We start from the raw sequence: 24285 nt of genomic DNA on the forward strand, positions 1-24285 counted from the left end.
CAACTATAGACAGTGATGTCACATGAGTTGCCGCTGGTGGCAGCGTTATGTTTCTGCTCGCATAATTTTTGATGGGGTCCGCCATGTTTTATATATGACGCTGTCTCTAAGTCTTTATACCAATACTTTGAATTTCACAAAGCCCCGGATGTAGCCTCCTGTGTGGCAGCAGCATTTTTCTGCTTCAAATGACCTTTAATGAATGAAAGAAAAGTTTAACCAATTTCTCACGACTTACCTTTAACCTTTTAAATGCGCTGGCTAGCCCTGCGTTATAACACAAAGTATGTTACGCTGTCCACACATTTTTGTACCGAGCATGTATATGAGTTGCAAGGGCCTGACGTCATTCACGCTGAACCAAAAGGTACAATAGCTCACAGCATCCCTGCTACTCATGCTTATAAATACTAAAATAGTATGTAATTTTATTCAAAACATTATCAGAGATTTTCTGTTAACAAGTTTTATCTAATTGCACCACGAAACAAATACCAATTATATATATGACAATTTAATTATGTTTCATGTAGATTCATAAAGAATTGCAAAAGTATGTGATCCCCGTGTCGATTGCTACCGTCCGTACATAGCTTAAAGCCATATTATAGCATTTCTTTAAAAAAAGATTAGTATTCATTTTCTATAAAATGCTAGCATTTACTGTCAGATATGCCCCCTTTTAATTTTGAGCCGAACAAGAGAGGTAAACATGGTAAAGCAAAGAAAATTGGAATTTACTACTAGCACCAATGTACTCCGGCGGTTGTAATATGGTACGATCCTCTGGCGTGTATGTGTGTGTCCCGAACGCCGTGTACTTAGGGGTGTGTTGACATCGCATATTTCTATCGTAATAATAAACCGACGGTTCCGGCGGTTTATTCAAAATCTCGGATTTTGACAAAACTACAGCACCTAAAGTCTTGATTTTTGCAGAGAATCTTTGTTTACTAAAGTACATTACAATCGTGTAAAAATCTGAATTTAAAATTTTGTTGAGGGCGTTCTCCTCAGCAAATGTTATAATATGGCTTTAACTATGGTTTCCGACTTCGGCAGCCTTACTCACCTGATAATATAAAGTACGGATGTACTTTCAGACAATACCTTCATTTGGATGTCAGATTTTGTCTTATCAGATGGATTGCTTGCACGCTTCATTAGCGTGTTCGAAAAGTTATTTTTTATCAAAATCATTGGCAATATCTTTTAAGAAAAGTAGCCCATGTTGTGTTGTATGATGTGAACTGACGGAGGGGGGGGGGGGTTAAATTATTTTTAACAATTGGGATGTTGATATCATAACAATATAATGCCCACGTTACACGAGTAAAATCAATCTGGGTCATATGGGTACAATGTTGACCGGAGGGGAATATGAATAACCTATTACAATTCATCCAAAGAAAATCCATCCGCAAACTTGGCAGACATAATTATAAAAGAGTTAACCTTTTTCTGATGATTATTTGGGTAGGTATAGACAAGTTTTGTAGTGTTGTTTTATATGAATAGCTCTGATGTGTTACCAAGGAATTTTGTGGCAGATGTCCAGCCAGTAAATTGTTTGATTTTAAACTAAATGGTCAGTTAATATCGTGCGCCCGATTTTACCCTTAATCCCACCATATCCTAATCTCCCAACATTCTAAATAACAGGAAATGCATACCCTTGATGTACACCCATATACACATCTGTTATATTTTGAATGTCTATATAAATATCCAATTGCAACAACCCCATCTCATTCCAAACGGATGGTTTGTTACCGTGGGGTTCCCAGGTGGTTTAGTTGTGGCAACTTTTGGTAAGTAATTTGTTATGTTATTACATTCATTTGCTTTTTGGGTACTGGCCGGTCAATACAAATGTTCCGTATTGCACAATAGTAGTTTTCTGATTTTGTAATTCTTATTGTACATTTTCAGATTTATCAGACAGGGTTAGGTTTAAAAGCGTGAAAAGTTTCCAGATATCTGGAAAATGTCCGTGAAAAGTTTCCGGAATTTTTAAATAGATCACACACTGGGAAATTTGACAATTGTCTGTTATGAGTGTTATTGCATATTTTCAGTTTGTAAAGACTTTGAAATCGAAATGTTTTAATGCACTATGTAGTTGTTTTAGACTTATATCAGAAGTCGTCATTTTTGTTTGTGTATAACATTGAGGAAAGAACCGCAAGGCTGTGCATCATGTATACGGAGAATAAAAATAAATGTTGGCATTTATACTGCACCTTTTGCGTGAATCAAAGCGCTTTTACATTAATTACAGAAAATCGTTTAACTACTGAGCCATATTTTGTAAAACGAACTTCGAGGGGGATTGTTATGATCCCCCCTTAATTTTCAATAAGTACTAATGTATAGCCATGGGTCTCCTCTATCCAGTAACACCAAAATAAGTACTAATATTCCCCGCATATTGACGTCATAATGTGAGGGCGCCCATGCAAATTTGGGAAATTCTGGCTATGTACAAAAGTATAGGAATAATTGATTTTCGGCTAAAAATTCTACAAATAACTAACAAGTAAAAAGTCAGTAGCTCTTGAAATAATTTCACACGAGCAAAATGAAAATCATTGGGGCCTCACCAACCCCCCGTTATGGTCATCTTTAATGGCCGGTCCTACCCCCGGTAAGGTGCTGGGGTGAAAATGTTAACACCAAAATGAGTGCAAAGGATGTATCTACGATTACCTTAGGTCGTTTGTACGTAAACGCGTGCGTTTTTTATGACGGATAAAAATCTTAGCCCCCCCTGTAGTTCTAGGATTAAATGTCAGGTTATATATTGAGTATATTAAACGTTGGATAACATTCAAAACATTTGTGTGTTTGCTGGGTTTCATTGTGTTCTTAGATTAGCGAAATACGTTTTCTAAAAGAACACGGTTTTGTTTCCTGATAGGGGAAAATGGAGATATACGTTACAACTGTGTTGCTGCTGCAGCTTCTCGGGGCTACTTATGGTACTCATTTTCGTGGTGGAACCATGAGTTGGAGACCAACAGGTGTTGGAAATCAGGTACGTCTCAGCAATCGGAAATTACAATGTAGTACACTGTAAATTGGCCAGAACACATGGAACGCGTTCATTAATGTAACGGTTTTTTAACACATGACACGTGTTCAACTTATTTAGAGAACACTAGTGTTAATGTAGAGAACACATGTGTTATTACTTCAGAACAATAGTGTAACATGTTCTAATCCTTTAAACTCTGGTGTTCAAAATTACTATCTATGAACACCTCGGACACATGAAAGAAATGTAACGGTTTTTAACACATGACACGTGTTCAAACATTGATTTTCAGAATGCTGGTGTTCAACCTTTATTTATACATTTTCAAAATCTCATTACTCGACAATAAACAAATGCATGGTAGTATAAACAAGATAATGGCGGTGTTCCGAAGAATTCCGATGAAATCAGAGAGTTTTCACCTAAAGCAAGCCCAAGGCTCAAATCTTCGCCGATCGTATCTCCCGGCTGACAGCGCAACGCATTTTAATGCGATTAAAATCGCTCGGCCATAGTCACCCGCTTGTGTCTCTCCTATGCTTGTTCATCGCTGTCAACAGATATACGGGCTCCGAGTCGCCCCCAAAGTTGCCCTGAATTTCATTCTTCTCTAAATCCTTCGAATTTACTCTCACTATCATCCCATTTGTCTTGGAAAAGACAGTTTGTTATAGCGTTTCCCGGAAGCGTTTCCACGTTGGATCGCCATTGTTGTTGTTGTTACTTATATCCCTCCTTCAAAGGAGCACCGTGTATTTCTCGCTGACACGTCGCAGCTCTCAAACGCCTCTATCTGCTCATGCGTTCCATTTTTGAACACCAGTATTCAATTATAATCATTCAGAACACTTGTGACACGTCTGATCAATACTATGTGTTCTACATTATACTAAAAAGAACACTAATGTGCAAGGCCTATCATATTTTCGAATACACTAGTGTTCTAAAGAGACAATTATGAACACCTCGGACGCGTCTGAGAGGCGTCACGTGTTCGGGAACATTTGCAGTGTAGCAACGTTATTACACCTTAACGAAGTCGTGATAACGTTATATTGCGTTGTGTGTTCCGGTTGTGTTCTAAAGGGATCACATTATACTCTTTATCTTATTTTTTATTTTTTCTGTAGTTTATCAATCAGTCATTAAATATTAAGCAAAAGAACGAAAAATTGCATCATCTTCGCCAATAAGAGGAAACAAGCTCTTCTATTAGCATATTGAGAGTCGCGTCTTCTTATCTTGCTTAACTTCTTTTGAACTTTTAAACACCAATAATCAAATATTTCTATAATATATATACCTGCACGTAAATTTTAGCCAACGGGTTGAGAAAGCCAAGACATGGTTGAATAGCATGCACTGTTTAAGATATTAGAACGAATAATGAGGCAAACTAAATTACATAAATTATGAGCATTTGAATGGAGGAAATTTATATTTCCTCCATTCTGACAGGCTTGTCTTGTGCCTTGTCTTGTGTGGTGTCACATGTCAACAAAATATTTTCTGATTTAGACAGTAACCATCACATTGTTGGTATCTTCCTGGACCTCTCGAAGGCATTTGACACAATAAACCATGACATTCTTCTCCCGAAATTAGCACATTACGGTGTACGTGGAGTTGCCTTCAAGTGGTTCAGGAACTATCCGAATAGATCACAATATGTTTCTCTTAATAATGCTAAATTATCTCTAGTTCATTCCACATGCGGACGTCCCTCAAGGATCAATCTAAGGCCCTTAACTTCTTATTTTATATCTGATAATTTATAAATGATATCCATAATTCATAAATGTTATCCTTACCTTATTAAAACAATAAATCTTGAGTTCTGTAATATTTCAAACTAGCTGAAAGCAAATAGATTACCTTTGAACATAAGTAAAACCAAATACAGTGAGCCAAAGAATTAAGGTACCAGTTATGTTCACCACTGTATATCCTAAATAAAGACAAATACGTCAAAATTAAAACAAGCAATCAATACCTGTACTCTTTAGCTCTGATTTAAGAACTTATTTGTTGAAATTGGTTGAGAATTAAAGAAACGGTGATCTAAACCCTAATGAAGAAACAAAATCAAAAGTTGCACTTTTGTGTTCTAATCAATGAAAGCACGACGCTAGTTTTAACGTGCTAATCAATGGAAGCGCAGCGCTAGTTCTCTTGTTCACGAACACTTTGTGTACAAATCAATAGGGCATTTAATGCAGCAAACTGCAACTTTTAAATTGGTATCTCCCTTGGGTATTGGGATCGCCGTGACTTTATTTCTTGAACAATTTCAACGAATGAGATCTTAAATTCGAGCTAAAAGATGCGGCTATTGGTTGCTGGTTCCAATTATGACATATCGGTCTTTGTTTAGGATATACAGGAGGTGAACATAACCCGGGGAACATAACTGGTACCTTAATGTTTTTGGCTTACTGTATATTGCTTTAAAAAACAGATTTAGTAATCGGGTGTACCCAAACACAACCATTATATTGATAGTGAATCATTTTTTTAAAGTGCCATTTATCACATTTCTTGGTAACTTGGATGAGTCCCTCACTGCACTTGGAACCATCATACAACAATATGTAACTAATATTGTGTCTAAATATTCTACTCATTGTTTCATTGTATACAAGCTTGGTTTTGCCCCACATTAATTATTGCAATATTATTTGGAATGATCTAAATAATTGTCGAATAATTAGACTGTGCTCAAATTCACCTTTTCTTGCCCATTCTCCACCCCTCTTTGCTTTACTCAAATACCTTACCGTTTGTGACATTCACAAACTTTAGAGAGCGATCTTCATGTATAAATATTATAATGATCTTCTTCCAGGCAAATTCTCAAATTATTTCATTAAAGGTAGTACGATTCACCCACATAATACCAGATTATGTATCGAGCATATAATTTAAAAAATGATTTTTAAAATAATGGATAAAAGTGAGTTGTTCTCCCGTTATGAATAACTTATCTATAAAAACTTATTATTATGTTAAAATAGTAATCATTTATTGCCAACATTGTCTGTCTCTCTCTGTATGGCCTCCCACCACATGTATTTCATGTATTTCATGTATTTATATGTTGCTTTACCCAGCAAACACAAAAAACGTTTTTAATAAGTTATATTTTGGGTTTTGGTTTAGGTAAAAACGTTTTAATAACATTAAAATATCGGTTTATATAAAGGTCATGAAATCGTTTTAAAACGTTTTGTATGAAAACACACTACAACAATATTTTAAAATGTTTTCGAAATGTCATTGTAAACTATTTTTGCAAACATTTTTGGCCAAATATTTTGTCAACACCTAAATAACATTATGTTAAAATATTTATATAACCCGACATTTAAACGTTTTCTGACAACCTTTTAAAACCTTTTGCGAATAGATCAGTGTTTATGGCAATTACAAAATCTTTGTTGTATTAAGTCCATGTTGTAGCAGAGAAGATTAGCTTTAGCACTAAATAAATTTCCCCCATCTAGGCTATAGAGTCTTTCGCCTTGCATGTCCTCCTACCAACAGATGGCGCACACAGACATATGACAAATCTATAGGTAAAGAAGTCGGGTTTTACCTGTGTCAGGGAAGTGCCTGTATGAAACTCGAGGATGCCTGCAATGGTTTATTTTGTGTATTATCATTCAGTAGACATGAATATTGACATTCCATTGGTTAATAGCCAATTAATATAATTTCGTATTGTTCAGCGTTCATAAATTACCGTACAATATATAGCCGTATTATTCAGCTCTTTATCAGTACCGGCAATCAGAGGATGATTTAAGCACTTCCCACCACGCCACTGTGTTGGCTTGCGGTTAGCACAGCTGTCTGAGTGAACATGACACCACTGCTCGCACATTGCATTGACGGGCATGGTTAAATTTGAATTTGGACTGATATATTTACAATAAAAACGCATTCAAAATGCTAGTCGATTTCACATTTTATGTTACCTACAGAAGGTGTGAATTATCCTTTATGCATACATCACTTTTGTTCTGAAATCGACCAAGTAATAATGACACACGCACAATTCTTAAACAACATCTTTTGCACAGAATTCAATAGGATTTGAAAAGTAAAGTGGCAGTTGAAACTCTGGTGATAACACGTTTGCAGTGCATGATGGGGCTTCCCTAAATCATCCTCTGACCGGCAATTAACGGGCCTGCATACTCAGGTTGTATTGTACACTGTGCTGATCGCGTATGCGGTAGAGCCCAGCAAACATTATAATATTGGCCCAGTAATGGCTTAAACCGGTCTACTTCTGGCAATACCGGACACGGCTGACGGTATAACGCCAGTACAAATCCGATACTGGTCAATGTTTGGCCGCCGTTTTCTTACCAGGATAAGCTGTGCCGTACTTGGTCCATTATTGGGCCAATTGAAGACTACCCGAATATGGCATCGAGCCGGCACATACATACTGGTCCAGTTGCGGCAGACACTTGTAGGCCGGGCTTGTAGGCCCCGAGTGCCGGCCCTGTATTGGCCCAATGTTGCATTAATGTGGGCGTGGTTTTGAAACCCTGACATTTTCTACTATCAAAATACAATATTTGATCAGTATCATCTTCATTTTGAAGGGCCACATGTTATTATTATTATAAAGAAGAGGCAGTGAGTTTGCGCTTGTTCCGAATATTTCATTTACTGCCTTGTAAAAAATCTACGTGAGCAAGGCATAATTTTTATCTGATGACACCATAGAATATATATTTCATTTATCAATGGCTCAGTTTTGTGAGCTTGGTTAGTTATCGACCTTTAATACTTTGCACATCAGTTAACACAAATTCAATTGTGCTGAGTGCAAGTAACCTGTAGGTCTCCTTTATAAAGAAGGAGATCTGGTTCAACAGGTGAAACTGACCAATAATGCCTGAACCAACCGGATAATCGAGGAATGAATAGAAGAATATTCCACAGCTAGACGTGGACCAAAATGAAATAAAATAAAAAGGACCAAAATTGGACCATTACCGTTTGCTTACGGTTGCATAATGGGAATATATTGGCAATATTATATTGGCCCAGTATACAGTATTGAATAAATTGGACCTCTACTGGGCCAATTTCAACCCATTTTGGCCCAGTGCTGGCAATATCTATTGGGCCAGTCGGATGCCCGTGTGCACGACCGTGTCGGACCAATACAGGCTGCCATTCTTGGTCCTTTATAGTAGCTTTTATAGAGCCAGTATCGGGCCGATTGTATAATGTTTGCTGGGAGACGGCAATTACGCGCTACCTCGCGTCGCGTGCTAAGTGTGCGTCGCGCGATGGCAATGGCGCGCTGTATTACATGGCCTGATGGTAGTTGCATGACAAAAAACTGTAAAGCATGCATGGAAGAGTTTGGAGTAGGCCTAAAACTTGATCATTTATGATTGTGGTATTATTTATTTATTTATTTATTTATTTATTTATTTATTTATTTATTTATTTGTTTATTTATTTATTTATTTATTTATTTATTTATTTATGTTAAATTCATGTCTACTGAACGATAAATTCGTTAATAAAACGAAAGCATACATGGAAGAGTTTGGAGTAGGCCTATAACTTGATCATTTTATGATTGTGGTATTATTTATTTATTTATTTATTTATTTATTTATTTATTTATTTATTTATTTATTTAATTATTTATTTGTGTTAAATTCATGTCTGCTGAATGATAATTTCGTAAAAAAAACTGTAAAGCATGCATTAAAAAAACTAAAGCATGCATGCGGCCTCGTGTGATACGAGCTCAAACCAGTGATATTTTTCGTATTGCATGAACAAACAGGGGATAACTAATAATATTATGGGTATAAATGCGCATCTAACAATCCATTTTTTGATTTAGTGATTTATGAAAAGTCTTTGATTAAACTGATCACTAGCAATATGTAATGTGTTTAAAGGCCGTAGGCGCTTTATAAATCACTTTTGAAAACATCTTAAAACGAATTTCAGGTTGAAGTGACGTACAAATTAAGTAATAATGGCTTTAGGATAGGAGATTCTCTGCCTCCTTCCGGACATCAAACGTGTGACCAGGCAGCTAAAGATTCCAAACAAATGCTGACCACTACTGGATATATGTATTGCGTCGGGTATGTAACTTAAATTCGTCGGTTTTGGGTACCAAAATCTAACACGAATATAAGATTGAAGGTTTGATGAAGATGAATATTTTGCATTTTCAAAGAAAGAAAATCACTATACCAGTACATTAATGTTTTGTGGTACTTGCCAGATAATGTTCATTTTAACACACAAAAAAGATAAAATCCATGTTTGTTTTTGTCCAATCCATTCGAACACAGTTTTGCAAGTTATTTGAAAGTTTTTGTCCGTGAATAACATCTTGACATCTGCATCAACATGTTGACCTGATTTATGGAAGTATCGTCCAAATATTTTGCAAATCTGTAAACGCATTCAATGGAAATTACAAATTACAAAAAATATATACAAACATTATTGAACCAGACCACTGGCCTTGGCAGGGATTTTACTACGTTCCTGTTTGCTTGTTTAATTCTATCAGTGTCATCATGGCCATATTTCCAAATAATAAAAGCGGCATGAAGTCATTTTCGTACTAAGGATTGTTCAAATTTATGTATATAAGCAAGTAATGATTTGTTGTGAAACAGGTGTGAAACCTTGTATTACCGTGACATGCAATGGGTGTGTACAGACTTTAATGAAGAAGCGAGCTGGGATATCGGACAGGACTCCTTCAATATCACAGTACCTGATGTCAACCAAAAAGTGTCCATTTAGTAAGTATAGTTCATATAGTATAACTTTATATACTACACTTTCTTTCAAGAAGTACAGTAAGCCAAAGTATTAAGGTACCGTGTTCAACTCTGGATATCCTAGATAAAGACAAAAATGTCCAAATTAAAACACACAGCCAATACCTGCATTCTTCAGCTCTGATTTAAGACCTTATTTGTTGAAATTGGTTGAGAATGATAAGAAACGGTGATCTAAAACCTAATGAAGAAACGAAATCAAAAGTTGCATATTTGTGTTCTAATCAATGAAAGCACGACGCTAGTTTTAACTTGCTAATCAATGGAAGCACGACGTTAGTTCTCTTGCTCGCGAAAGCTTTCTGTATAGGGCATACAAGTTAGCAAACTGCAACTTTTAAATTGGCATCTTTTTGGGTTTTCGGATCGTCGTGTCTTCTTTTTTGAACAATATCAGCGAATGAGGTCAAAAGATGCGGCTATTGGTTGCTGGTTCCAATTATGACATTACCTGTCTTTGGTTAGGATATACAGGGGGTGAACGCAACTGTTACCTTTTTTTGGCTGTATATAACAAAACAAATTTATATAAAGAGTTAAATAGAATCTCTTCTCAATTGATCTTCGCATCAGGCAACTGTACCAGGTTCTTTCAAGTTTTCAGCTATTTGAAATGTCACAGGTGTCATACTGGGAGCTTGTTGGTAATACTTTGCTCAAATGTCAGAGTTATTTCCGGCTTTTTCAGCTAAAGGCTGGTCGAACAGGAGTTGGCATTAGCTGACCTAAATTGACTCTCTTACCCATCTTATGAACTTTATAACGCTTTTCCGATGAAGACTTGAACAATGAGGGGGAGGGGAGGGCGCAGCTTATTTTCACAGTCAAGAAGAAGTAACCTGTCACCAGCTAGTAAGGTTGCGAAACGTCACTTCTTATGTTGAGTACCAGGATTGATATGAGAACACTAGTAATAATTGCTATTAAGTATTGCACATGTGTTCATCGGAGGATTAGTAATATACGGTACCTGGTCATATGTGTATTTTAGCGCCATTATGCTAAAAATTATATGTTTTAGTGGGATATCATCGGAAGTAAATATTATTCATCCGTCCACATTGGCAACCATACGCGCCCACCCAACTCACCCCGACCCCACCCCTGAGTGAAGTACTTCAGCAGGTTCAATCTATGTATTTGGTGATACACCTAATACCACCTCTCATTCTTCCAGATTTGTCTTCCTTACCTCTACATATTTACACCATTGACTCATTATATTGCTCCTTTTTCCAGGATTCCTCGCCTTTTTTCATCCCTCCGTCCCACTTACTTCATTTCGCTATAATGAATACAATGATACTACATGTATTTACTTGCAGTGGACGAGTGTTGGCCGAGTAGACGAATTTCAAACTCGGTAATCTAAGAAATCAGTAACTTTCAACCTTCTGCAAGGTTCTTTGTAATGTTTGACTCATGTATTCTTTTATTGCTTTTAATTCTTACTTAATAGCCATGAAAGGTGCTGCTGGGTTGATAATTTACGTAACGCTCCAACAAACCACCCACAACAAGGATACAAGATGATGACTGATATTGACCTCCGACCTCGTCTCGATAACGGTCAGATGAATTCGTCACCCGTAACTGCAGCCATACCTGTACAACAATTTCATAGTGGATGCATCTACCATCTTGAGATACCAGGTACAAATGTTGATATCAAGGATGTATTCGGATTTAAAATTGAAATTAAGTTTAATCATTGTTGTTCCCTTTATAACACACATGAATAATATATTAAATCATTCAACTACAGGATGTAGACCATTGGGATCTCTGATTTAATCAAACGGTTAGCAAGAATTTCCGCAGCAACTAACGCAGTCCTGAAATCCCGACCTTGCTTGAAATTTGATCATCTAACAAGAATAACGGCTGTCATACAGATCTCAGATTTGAAAATTATAGAAATCTTAATAACGATTACAAAAAATTATTCGTCTTCTCATATAGGATTGAGAACAAAAGTATCGTTTGTGAGAATAGCGTTCTCGTTTCGCACCTCTTCAATATACGCGTAACATTAGGCACGGCGAGGAGCAACGGAACGTTAATAGGCAACGTTTAAACTTCTTTTCGAACCTTTTTAACACGACTTGGTTCAAATCCTGCGAAAGCACATTAAAAATAAACTGATTCTAGAACTTTATCAAGCCGGGATTTTTCTTGCAGTTAGACAATTGGTGGTTGGTAACATTGGTAGCGCTCAAAACTTCATGATTTAAACTCCTCAACAAAAGTTTGGAAAGTTTTTCATATCGTGTTGCATATCAATGGATAGCTACAATACTCCCCTTTACTATGACACCACATTTGAAACAATAACCGTTTTCACGGCTGAGTACACGCCTTGTGAATGTAGTGGTGTCTCAAAGCTTCTCAAACAGAATTTTCACAGATCGTCACAATCTGGGACCTAATGCAACCCTCCAAGATGATACCGCTCGCCCCACAGAGCCACAGTAGTCAACGGCTACCTACAGAATATGGAAGTAGAGCCAAAATGGCCTGCCATCAGGCCAGACCCGGGGGCCAAACCTCAACCCGATTGAACACTTGTGGGACCAGCTTGATCGTGCTGTACGTGCCAGAGAAGCCCATATGCAACCACATTGAATGACCTGCGACGAATCCTTGCTGAAGAATGGGATGCCATCCCACAGTGACGTGCAACCAGGTCGGTGAGCAGCATGAGGAGAAGGTGCCTGACTATTGTGGCTGCCTGTGGTTTTTCCACCCGCTATTGAGGTTAGTGGCTAGCGTTGTTTGAGCACATAATAATGGTCGATTTGGCAAATTGTGTTTGAGACCCACTACATTCACAAGGCGTGTACTCAGCCGTGAAGAATGTTATCAAATGGTGTCATTGTAAAGGGGAGTATTGTAGCTATCCATTGATGTGCAACACGATATGAATATGTCACAAATAATTTGAGATACAGATGCTTTCCAAACTTTTGTTGAGGAGTTTATAATGTTTTTAAATTTCTTGCAGTCACTGACCCTGATGATGACCCATATCGTTGTCGTTACACCAGAGGATGGGATGACGAGTGTTATAACGAAAATAGAGGCAAATATGGAGATATCTGTTTCGCGCTGTCATACATCACAGTTTATGTAAGTAGCAATGGGTTGAATAGAAACGCTTCATTTGAGGATCCTCAAATATTTTTACTTTATGGTATGTATCCTCTAACTTAGGGTTTTCCAAACGTTTTCCCCGTGATTCCAAATTCATAAGAAAAATATTGAGCGACCCACAGCATAACACAAATGCTGTAGCCTTCCAAAACGTGTAAATGGAATATCGGACAATTTCCGAGTTGCCCCACTGACCGGCTTCCATAATGACTAAACCGTGACAAATGCGTGATTTAAATATCGCAGAGAAGAAAATGCATCATATCTTTTATTCGTATACAGGAAAATTGTACGTTAGAATTCGATACCAGTGGTGGTCCAGGCTACTACGCTGTTAGAGTAATGATTGAGGATCTGGATCAAAATGGTGACCCAATGAGCTTCATCTCCATGTCATTTCTTCTTTATGTTCACCCTGATTCTACAACATGCGAGGTTCCAACCATTAAGCAACCTTTGGATGGCTGCAAAACTATTCCTGTGGGTGAACCGTATGAACAGATCGTTGTAGTTGAATCAGCTTCGGCAGAGTTACCGTAAGTTCTTAAACTCATGTCAAATACTTGAAAAATGTTCGGGTGTATTCCCAGAGACTTACTCGGGTAGCCTATCTAACCTAAGGAATTTAATTTATAGCATCTATCGTCCATATACCTTCCTCGAGTCAGTAAAGTAAAATCAAATTTTAAGATTGTCTCAAAAACAGTTAATCTAAGTTTGCAGGAATCTATTATGCTAGTTGGATTCCTTGCATCATTTCCTTTCTAAAAATGTATACTTTTATAAGCTTCTCATCATTTAATTTAGAGATACAATAAAAAAAAAAACAATATCTAAATTCTGAATCGGCGAAGGTAAATTAACTGTATAGATAAAGTTAAGAGGGTCGCTCTCCCATGGAATATCCAGAATGTGGTTATTGTCGGTCTCATTATACAGACAATTCAAAGCATTTCAAAGCATAATGCTGTTTCGAAAATAGAAAGATCGAACTTCCTGATGATTGGAGCTTCTCGGGGTATTTGGTACTTTCTGGCAGTTTCTAAATTTAATCGAAGATTACAAAGGCTTCGTACAGTCTTTATAAAAATACAACACAAGTTATTGGGTAATTATTTTGAAGTAAAATAAAAGTCAACAGTGAATTTAATTTTATAATTAAACAAGTAATGATTTGCTGACTTTTGAACACTATGCCTCAATCGCGACTTGAGTAATTATTGCATTAATTTTTGTCTTGTTTGTACAGAATAAAGCGTATTGAGACCTCTAAACCTCCTGGTATGACTGTGTCGCCAATAGCCAACATGACAGGCAATCCATTGCAAAAGTATGTTACTCTGAATTGGATTCCCACCAAAGAAATGATTGGGAAGCAGTCCATTGGAATAAATGCTGTCGACAACGGAGGGTACGTGAATCTAAATGGCGATCAATTTCGGAAACGAGTGTGGAAAAATTGGACGCATAAAATACGTTTCAAAACATTTAAAAGGGCATTTCGTGATCCACAGCATCATCCCCAACTTTTCTCAAAAACAAGTTGAGATTTTTATACCACTGGAAACCTCTGGCTACATAATGTTTATGTACAAAAATCTTCTTGCAGGTTTATTCGTTTAGCAAAAATATCTCGATCGAAAATTTGAATTACGTTCTGGTACAACAGAACGAAATTACAACACATTGTCTATGTAGCATTGAAATGCACATTATAATCATGCATAACTCGCAAATATCTGATGAAACTTATTATATAATGTTTAATATTGTGACACGATCAAGGATAATGAGCATAATGTCACTACTATTAATGTCAATAGACAGTGATCGCACATTCTTTCTTAATGTCTTCAGCAACATTACGTGATTGCTGTTGATTTCGGTGTTCACCCAATCAATAGCAGGAACGTGCAAATTATAAGAATAGTCCAACAAAAAGTTCCAAACCTGCATAGCAAATTTGAAGGACTAAATTAACTTAAAATTCACTATTTTCGACACTAGACTCCATTCTCTTAATCACTTCTGTCATATTTATATTCTTGAAGACATAACATAATAACAATGATATTATTATTAAAGGGCATTATATTGCTCGGACAACATCGTTATCATTGGTAAGCTAATATTATGAGGACAATGAAAATGTCTCCATTGTTGAAAAAAAATTTATATTCCGCAAAAACCAACTGTAAGTGGTGAGTTCCTTCGAACGAGACAGATTTGACCTAGAAAAAACTGTGACGTCATGAAATGAAGTGTGCCAGCTTTGAGAGAATGGACTGTCAACACTCTCAATGTGTTACAAATTTAATGATTTTTAAACATATGGATAAAATCAGACCGCTTCTAGTAGTGTCAACTTGTAATGTAATAATTATTCTCTTCGAATGGAGTTTAACTTGTTTTTGCAATAGATATGCCCTTTAAGGCACTTCAACTAAGAGTGTGACGTTGGTTTAATACACGAATACAATTTGGAATTCTTCTAACATGGTCGAAACTCCACAAATAAAAAACAATAACAAGCCAAATTTAATGATGCAAAACTGTGTTTTTCTTTTCTTCCTACGATCAGATTCGTAAGTGGGTGGTCTTTCCTGGTCTTGAATGTAGCCGATGTCCCACCATTGCAACCGGTACCAGATGAGAGTACACCTTCCCCAGGTGCCGAAATAAATGCTGACACCAAATGGGTGGTTACATTCAATACAGAGGTGAGTATGTGGCAACACATTATTTGTCCTAAATGTACACATGAAAGTCGAAATATGTGCCTGTCGCTTTAGTTGATCTGCTCCAGTTAATTGAGTTTCAAACCCGTAGCACTGTACCATTCCCAGCAAACACAAAACGTTTTCGACATCATTCGCAAAAGGTTATAAAAGGTTGTCAGAAAACATTTAAATGTCGGGTTATATAAAGGGTACATTAATGGTATAAAACGTTTTCATAACATTAAATAACATTCGTTGGTAATTTACTGCACAGCAAACACAAATGTTTTACAAAAACATTTAAATGTCGGGTTATATAAAGGGTATAAAAACGTTTTAATAACATTCCAAAAACATTTTTGAAAACTTGGTACAAATCATTCTAAACAGAATGTTATTTTTGGGGTTGAAAAAATATCTTGCAAAAAATGTTTGCCCAAAATATTTACAATAACGTTTTTAAAATGTTTTCACGACCTTTATATAACCCGACATTTAAATGTTATTAAAACGTTTTGTAAAAACATTTTAAGAACATTTCTGTGTTTGCTGGGTGCAAATATTTTAACATAATGTTATATTAGTGTTGACAAAATATTTGGCCAAAAATGTTTGCAAAAATAGTTTACAATGACATTTCGAAAACATTTTAAAAATATTGTTGTAGTGTGTTTTCATACAAAACGTTTTAAAACGATTTCATGCCCTTTATATAACCCGACATTTTAATGTTATTAAAACGTTTTTACCTAAACCAAAACCCAAAATATAACTTATTATAAACGTTTTAAAAACGTTTTTGTGTTTGCTGGGTTGACTACAACCAATTTTGTTGTCCAAGTTGCTTGTGTGCTTCAGTGCCTCGACTCCATGTTCCTGTCTCCATTATCTCAATCCATCCAGTGATTAGAGCCTAAAGACGCTATATATATAAATGCCTTCTTATGTACTAAATTTATATCGATATTTATATTGCATATTCAGGTTCAGCGTCCATCGGTTCCCGCTTTTATAAGCCTCTTGGATATTAATGGCGACATAGTAGACGTTTGCGACGTATCCAACGAAGACCAAGCCAAGTTTACAGCAAATCAGGTCACATTCTCATTGTCAGGAGGTACGCTTGCACCTGGAACGCATGAGTATCGCTTGGTCGTGGACCCTGTTGCGGCATTAACTAATGAAGTCAACGAATACTGTCCGCTGTATTCTCTTCCTGCTACATGGAATATCCTTTTGAAAGGTAACATTTTTTCTTGCAAAGGTGGAAAACCATAGCAACTAAAAATAAAAACAAGTCATTATTGGGTTATTGCAAAATGTAAGTTAAGTCACAAAACTGGAAGCTTTTAGGTTGTTAAAATTGATGTTCGATACAAAGTTTCCATGTTCTTGTTCTTGCCAGGGGCGTAGCAGGCGGGTGGGCAGGGTGGACGAAGAAGCGAAGCTCTTGCTTTGCGTCCATTTGAAACATAGGCGTCTCATTTAAAGCCATATTATAACATTTGCTGAGGAGAACGCCCTCAAAAAAAAAGGTTTTTCCTCGATTGTAATGTACTTTAGTAAACAAAGATTCTCTGTAAAAATCAAGACTTTAGGTGCTGTAGTTTAGCCAAAATCCGAGATTTTGAATAAACCGCCGGATTCGGTGTTTTATTATTACGATAGAAATATTAGTCGAACGCGTATGCGATGTCAACACAGTAATACTACGACGGCGTGCGGGACACACACACACACACACACCCACGCCAGAGGATCGTACCATATTACAACCGCCGGAGTAACATGAATTGGCGCTAGTTGTAAATTCCGATTTTCTTTGCTTTACCTCACTTGTTCGGCTCAAAATTAAAAGGGGACATATCTGACAGTAAATGCTAATATTTTATTGAAAATGAATACTAATCTATTTTTAAAGAAATGTTATAATATGGCTTTAAACTGATGAAAGCAAGACTTCGAAGTTCAAAATGTAAAGAGTATCAATTGTTTAATTTATTATTTTCTAAAATACTATTCAGGTCTCATGAAATGTTTACAATTTAATTAATCGGAAACTATTCAAGAAAAGAGATACCCGCAACATTACAATTCCAGTAAAGTAGTCTTGATTGAAGACGCGGCAACAACTACAACAATGCATCGGTACTTTCAAAGAACCGGTAGATTCTACTGTCTACACTATAGTAAAAATATGCTTTAATTTTACGGCAATTTATGTCAGCACTCGACGAACCTGTAAAAATTATTTGTAAATTATTATTTCAACATTCAGGTCCCGACAAACCAATAACTACTGTCGCTCCACCGGCTCCAAAAACTGTTGCTCCTCCAGGAAGCGTAACTGTCGCTCCACCGGCCCCAGCAGGTCCGCCAGCTCCTCAACACGGACCTTATAATGGGTCCGCGGGTCAGTCTCAGATGCCTACCTTTAAATGCATATCTGCAACTGCGTCTGTCACCACAAATGCACCGGAAGGGGCTGTTTGTTTCATTCATCTGGAAACGTCGCATGCTACCGTGACCGCAGGTGGTTTACGTGTGCCATACAAGTTATGCTGTCCAGCAGACTGCAGTAGGCCAACTGTTATTCCACCAGTTCAACCAGAATCTGAATCCGAGATCACGCCAGGATATGATGTGGCGTCGGGTGACGTTAACGAAGCAGGTCCTGAAACCCCTGAGGCAGAGAAGCCGCAAAAAGTCACTCCAGATGGAGGTGCCATCACTACGGAAGGACCCGTGACGCCACCGGTAGATGGGATGGGTCCAGTAGGTGCGACTGGTCTACCAGGTCCACCGGTTACCCCCGGTTGCGACTAAGTGTAAACTTTGTTATTTCTTTTATTCTTTGGTAACCTTTTTAAAACTCGTTTTACAAAGGTTTATTGAGTTAAGGGTAGACGCGCTATTGTTCGTCGAAGAAGCCAAAATATCGATGTTCAATATCTAAAAATTATTGAAAAATGACACTTTGATGTTTTGCAAAAGTTCATTCTACAAATCATAAACTTTGAAAACTTGCTTGATTTATTGTTGTTAATAAGAACTTATTTTAAAAAAACAAAAGATTGTGTATCCAGTGAGCATAGATGTACTAGTCAGATAAGTACATTTCAGGATTGTGAAAATCTGAATTAAATCTCACTTTATTGTTTAGTTTAAAGGTATTTTCATGCAATTGTACAGTTAATTACTGAGTGTTTTGTATTGTTTTGCAGGACAAGGCTTGTTGTACGACATCATGTTCGCTGATTGGCTGAGTGACTAATGTGATACCATGAGAAACGACACAGCCATTTACTATGTTTACCCTTACCGACCATCGATTGGCAACCGACGACGGAATATTTAATCAAGTTACTTAATATATTAATAACTAATCGTATTTATATTTATACGTATGTATTATCGTGGCAAATATAATAATGTGTTTGCCTATATCGGGCTTTTAAGAATTAATCCTGTTTTTAAAGTTATGTTTAAACATCTGTTAATTTCTCATGCATGTCGTAATCATGCATGGTAATACTATAAATAACGCTTCGCTATTAGAGTTCTACTTCTATAACCTTTGTATCTCGGACTCAGTGGCGGCGCCACGGGGGCATAAGGGGAAAATGCCCCAGTCAAGAGCTCTTGCCCCCTGTTACCCCCCCCAGTAAAAACCAAAATTACGAAAATATCTCCTTTTTGCGGTACTTTTGCCCATAATTTGTTGATTTTGCCCCCCCCCCCCTGAAATTCACTTTGCCCTCTCAATGCCCGCCCCTCGGAAAAAATACCTGGCGCCGCCACTGCTCGGACTTACTTTTAGTAGTAATAATGTGGACTTAAATATTTCATACCATTTTAAACTAATTGAGTCTATAATTCGGTAACTGCGCTACGCAGTAACTCCACACAATTTGACATATTTAGGTGAAAAGGGCGTAATAACTCATTCAAATATCATATGGACAAGAATGCTTATAATTTTGGCATTACATCTACTAGCTACAATATCAACATTTGCAAACTAATTACCTCATGTCACTTCCTGGAAAGCTGGACTTAACTCATAATGATGTATAACTGATTCTCCACCTCGGTCATGCACTGCCCCTGGCATTATAACAAATAGGTAAAGTGATCAAGGTGAACTGGTCATCTGTGGACCAGGGAAACAATTGAATACCTGAATACAAAACCCACCCAAGTCCATTCGTTGGCCAAATTGAGTTAAGCATGGAAATTGTTGCTTACATACGCCTATCATATGTATAAAAGAAAAACACAAATCCACCCTCTACGTGCGTCGATTGAGCATGTGAAATCCAAAAAAAAACAAGTCCACGACTTGGTTTTTGACACATATTATAGTGCCCTCACAAACAGGGCAAGATGGCTGACGTGTTTAATTTAGGTGATAGCAAAAGTGATGACGGAATAGTGGTATAAATGCAGAAATGAAACTGAATGGGCACAGAACAAGAACAACGACTGAGCGCAAAGGTTTAGAGAATAAACGATAGGAATTTTTATTTTGCCTATCCTCTACCGTGTGATAGACGACAGGCAGGTCCAATATTTTGAGTAGTGGATGCCGGCGCAGCCGGTATCCACTACGATAGAAATATTGGACCTGCCTGTCGTCTATCATAGGTAGAGGATAGGCAAAATAAAAATTCCTATCGTTTATTCTCATTCTTAGTCAGTTAAATATTATTTTAATAACTGTAAACAATTTTTTTAAAGCAAAAACTAAGTTACCGTCATAAAACTCCCCTCATTATAAAATGAACGAAACTTGTTTACAACTTCACGTATTCTGTTGCGCGTACTGCTATCGCGTCGCGTATTCCGCACTAGTCTACGCATTACAGCGCAATACATACGCGCACCTCTACAAGCGTGTAAGGCATTATCAAGACGCATGATGACGTGGGGTCGTCTACGGCCTGATAAATGGCACCCGAAATCTTGCGATTGTCCAATCAAAAATGTGTCTACGAACTAGACCACTCCCACTGACTAAGAATAAAGAATACACACTGACTATGTGATTCAAAAAACAGCCAATTCCGGCATACAAAATGAACCCCACGAAGTCCCCGAAATGCTAATCATCATATACCTAATACAGTTTAACCCAATTATTTGCATGTTAAACTTGTCCTATTTACCAGGTAAATGTAACAGAAGAAATTTTTTAGTTTTCTCAAAGTCACTTTCCATGTTATGGACTTGGGTGGGTTTTGTATTCATGTATTCAATTATTTTAGAACTAAAGCTGTAAATGAGAATTGTTACAAACTTTATGTCTATTACATGTAACGTATCTTCTATTTGTTGCACATGAAACAAAAAAAACAAGATTAATTGCACCGGGAATGGGTAAAAGTGTAGAAATGTATATTTATTAAAGAACGGTATAGACCAACTAGATGTGATTAGAACATACATTATTGGTCAAAAAAATGTTTGAATTGAAACATCACAATAAAATATATTGCAAATAATATCTCATTCATATGCTGGTAAATCATGTTATCCGTAAAGTATTAAGGGATCGGATAGCAACGTTTTTTGTTTTGTTTTTTGTGGGACATGATCAGACACATCCAATTGCATTCTGAATACGAGGAATAACCTTCTGATATCAAATAATAAATTATTAAAAAATGATATTGTTGATATTTAATAGTCATTGAAGTAACCTTTATAAATCTAATGATATGTACTTATAGAGTATGTAACTGGAATGAAAGGCCGTCCTTCATTTGAAAATTTTGATCTTTCGTATTGAAGATATTCATTTTTGTGTGTCTGTGGGGGAAATGTATACCTTCAATACGAAAGGATAATAATACACTTTATCATATTATACAGTTTCGAGGACTGTTAAACATCACAATTATTTTAAAAAAACATATTTTTTTAATAATTTCCCATTAAATTAGTATTATTTCACGAATTTAAAAAAACAATCTATTTGATATTAAAATTCTGTTATTGGAAACTAATGTTCAAAACCGGCAAGTCAATACCAATTCACAAATCACGAATGGAATGCGTAATGCTGCACACCATTCGTAATTGCCAGTTGACCTTCAGGCTGACTTCAAGTCTAGTTGAAGAAGGAATTGAATTCCTATATTTTGTTCGCACGTTCTAGCCTTTATGCGGGCACCTTGAGTGTTGACAGTTGCAAAGGTCCAATCATTCCACTCCCTGAAACATCTGTAAATACATCCATGTACTTAATATAAATTATTCATCCATTTGGTCAAACAAATACACAAGTTAATCAAAAACTAACTTACATATTTCATTTAAACGATGTTTCGTTCGATACCATCGAACATCCTCACGAACATCGAACATCGAATTTCTAGTTCTAAATGACTTCAAATTTCTTAGCTTTTTCAGTAACAAAATTAAATAACAAAATCAGTGATAAATGAAAGTTGCTGTTCAAATTGAAATCAAATCCTACAATTAAATCAATAAAAACAGCACTAGTTAAACACGCGTATTCCCCTAACGAAAAGCTTATTTGAAAATCTAAATTTAACATCTATCCCAACCCCAAATGTTTCGTCATTTCAAATCTCCCTACCAAGGGATTACTGTCACCAATTTTGGTTGGGAATTAAGTCTGATTTTTTTAAATTCCTAATCAAAAACCTACAGTGACGGATTCAAAGTTCTTTGGCCCTTTGGCCCCTTTGATGTTGTGTAAATTCACCACATATTGATTCAAGGGCTAAGACTTTATAGTGCAACTATGCATGCTATGTGGCAAGCTCCTTTTGCCAACTAGACTGATTCATCGGGCTTTGTGTCCTTTTTTTGTCACAAAGCACACACAAAGTTATACGCCAGTCAAAGTAAGAACTAGACTTAGCTGTGGTCTAAGACCACGAACACAGCCGTGTTGTGACCCCTTAATGACCTTTGACCCCAAAATATATGAAAATCCCATAGACATTGGCTAATGTCAACGTATGTGTGCACGTGGCATCACGTTGCCATGTTATTTTTGGCAGAAGGAGCATTTTGAAGGTTTTTGTCTCAGACCGGAAGTGACCCCTTAATGACCTTCGACCCAAAATCTGTGTACACCACATTGACACTGGGCAATAACAATGCATGTGTGCAAGTGGTGTCACTGTCCTACGTAATTTATGGGAGAAGATGCATTTTAAGTGTATTTCGTTTTATACCGGAAGTGACCCCTTAATGACCTTTTGACCCCAAATATAAAAAATACCACATATACAATGGGTAACTGCAACTCATATGTGAACATACCATTACTGTCTTATGTTTTCCTTAGCTAATAAAAAATTTGAACGTATTCCGTTTTATGCCGGAAGTGACCCCTTAATGACCTTTGACCCCAAATCTGTGTACACCTTATAGACACTGGGTAATTACAATGCATGTGTGCAAGTGGCGTCACTGTCCTACGTAATTTGTAGGAGAAGATGCATTTGGAGTTGAAATCCGTTTTGACCCCCAGACCCCTGCGTGACCTTTGACCCCACGAGTTTCATGTGACATGTAGGGGCACGGTCAATGATCATTGTGACCAAGTTAGGTCAAAATCGATGTAAGCATGTGAGTGCTAGAGCAAATGTAATGGTTGACAGAAAGAAGAACTAGACTTAGCTGTGGTCTAAGACCACGAACACAGCCGTGTTGTGACCCCTTAATGACCTTTGACCCCAAAATATATGAAACCCCATAGACATTGGCTAATGTTAATGTATGTGTGCACGTGGCATCACTTTGCCATGTTATTTGTAGCAGAAGGGGCATTTTGAAGGTTTTTGTCTCAGACCGGAAGTGACCCCTTAATGACCTTTTACCCGAAATAAAAAATATACCACATATACACTGAGTAACATCAATTCATGTGTGATTGTACCGTCTCTGTGCTATATTTTTCTTGGCTGAAAAAGTTTTTGAAGTTATTTCGTTTTATACCGGAAGTGACCCCTTAATGACCTTTGACCCCAAATCTGTGTACACCCCATAGACGCTGGGTAATAACAATGCATGTGTGTAAGTGGCATCACTGTCCTACGTAATTTGTGGGAGAAGATGTATTTTAAAGGTATTTCGTTTTATACCGGGAATTACCCCTTAATGACCTTTGACCCCAAATCTGTGTACACCCCATAGACACTGGGTAATAACAATGCATGTGTGTAAGTGGCATCACTGTCCTACGTAATTTGTGGGAGAAGATGTATTTTAAAGGTATTTCGTTTTATACCGGGAATGACCCCTTAATGACCTTTGACCCCAAATAAAAAAAATACCATATATACATTGGGTAGACATAATTCATGTGTGAACATACCATCACTCTCCTATGTTTTTCTTAGCTAATAGAAATTTTTGAAGGTATTTCGTTTTACACTGGAAGTGAACCCTTAATGACCTTTGACCCCAAACCTGTGTACACCCCATATACACTGGGTAATAACAATGCATGTGTGCAAGTGGCGTCTCTGTCCTACATAATTTGTGG

General features: G+C 36.9%; 1 protein-coding gene across 3 annotated transcripts; it reads left to right on the forward strand.

Annotated features, from left to right (window-relative positions):
- The first annotated feature begins 741 nt into the window (after positions 1-741).
- LOC140161098 (integrin beta-like protein A) lies at positions 742-22858 on the forward strand. 3 transcript variants are annotated; one of them, XR_011860073.1, is made up of 13 exons: positions 742-1811; positions 2921-3037; positions 9032-9171; positions 9718-9846; positions 11345-11538; positions 12890-13014; positions 13321-13574; positions 14288-14449; positions 15620-15758; positions 16743-17001; positions 18037-18586; positions 18983-20255; positions 20780-22858. XR_011860073.1 is itself a non-coding variant. In XM_072184486.1 (12 exons), the coding sequence occupies exons 2-12, from the start codon at positions 2927-2929 to the stop codon at positions 19030-19032; spliced, it is 2064 nt and encodes a 687-aa protein (XP_072040587.1). In that variant the 5' UTR covers positions 743-1811; positions 2921-2926; the 3' UTR covers positions 19033-20258. The 3 variants fall into 3 exon arrangements, 1 of the variants encoding a protein (XP_072040587.1); XR_011860072.1 differs by having other exon boundaries at positions 743-1811; positions 18037-18537; XM_072184486.1 differs by lacking the exon at positions 20780-22858 and having other exon boundaries at positions 743-1811; positions 18037-18537; positions 18983-20258.
- The last annotated feature ends 1427 nt before the right edge of the window (positions 22859-24285 follow it).

Source organism: Amphiura filiformis, chromosome 9 (assembly GCF_039555335.1).
Source record: "Amphiura filiformis chromosome 9, Afil_fr2py, whole genome shotgun sequence".
NCBI lineage: Eukaryota > Metazoa > Echinodermata > Ophiuroidea > Amphilepidida > Amphiuridae > Amphiura > Amphiura filiformis.

Bases quoted from the DNA above. Each gene is read 5' to 3' on its own strand.
- LOC140161098 (XM_072184486.1), top strand. From the start codon at position 2,927: ATGGAGATATACGTTACAACTGTGTTGCTGCTGCAGCTTCTCGGGGCT. The intron at 11,539-12,889 runs GTACAAATGTTG...AATTTCTTGCAG, and splicing joins CTACCATCTTGAGATACCAG to TCACTGACCCTGATGATGAC. The intron at 17,002-18,036 runs GTAACATTTTTT...TTCAACATTCAG, and splicing joins ATGGAATATCCTTTTGAAAG to GTCCCGACAAACCAATAACT.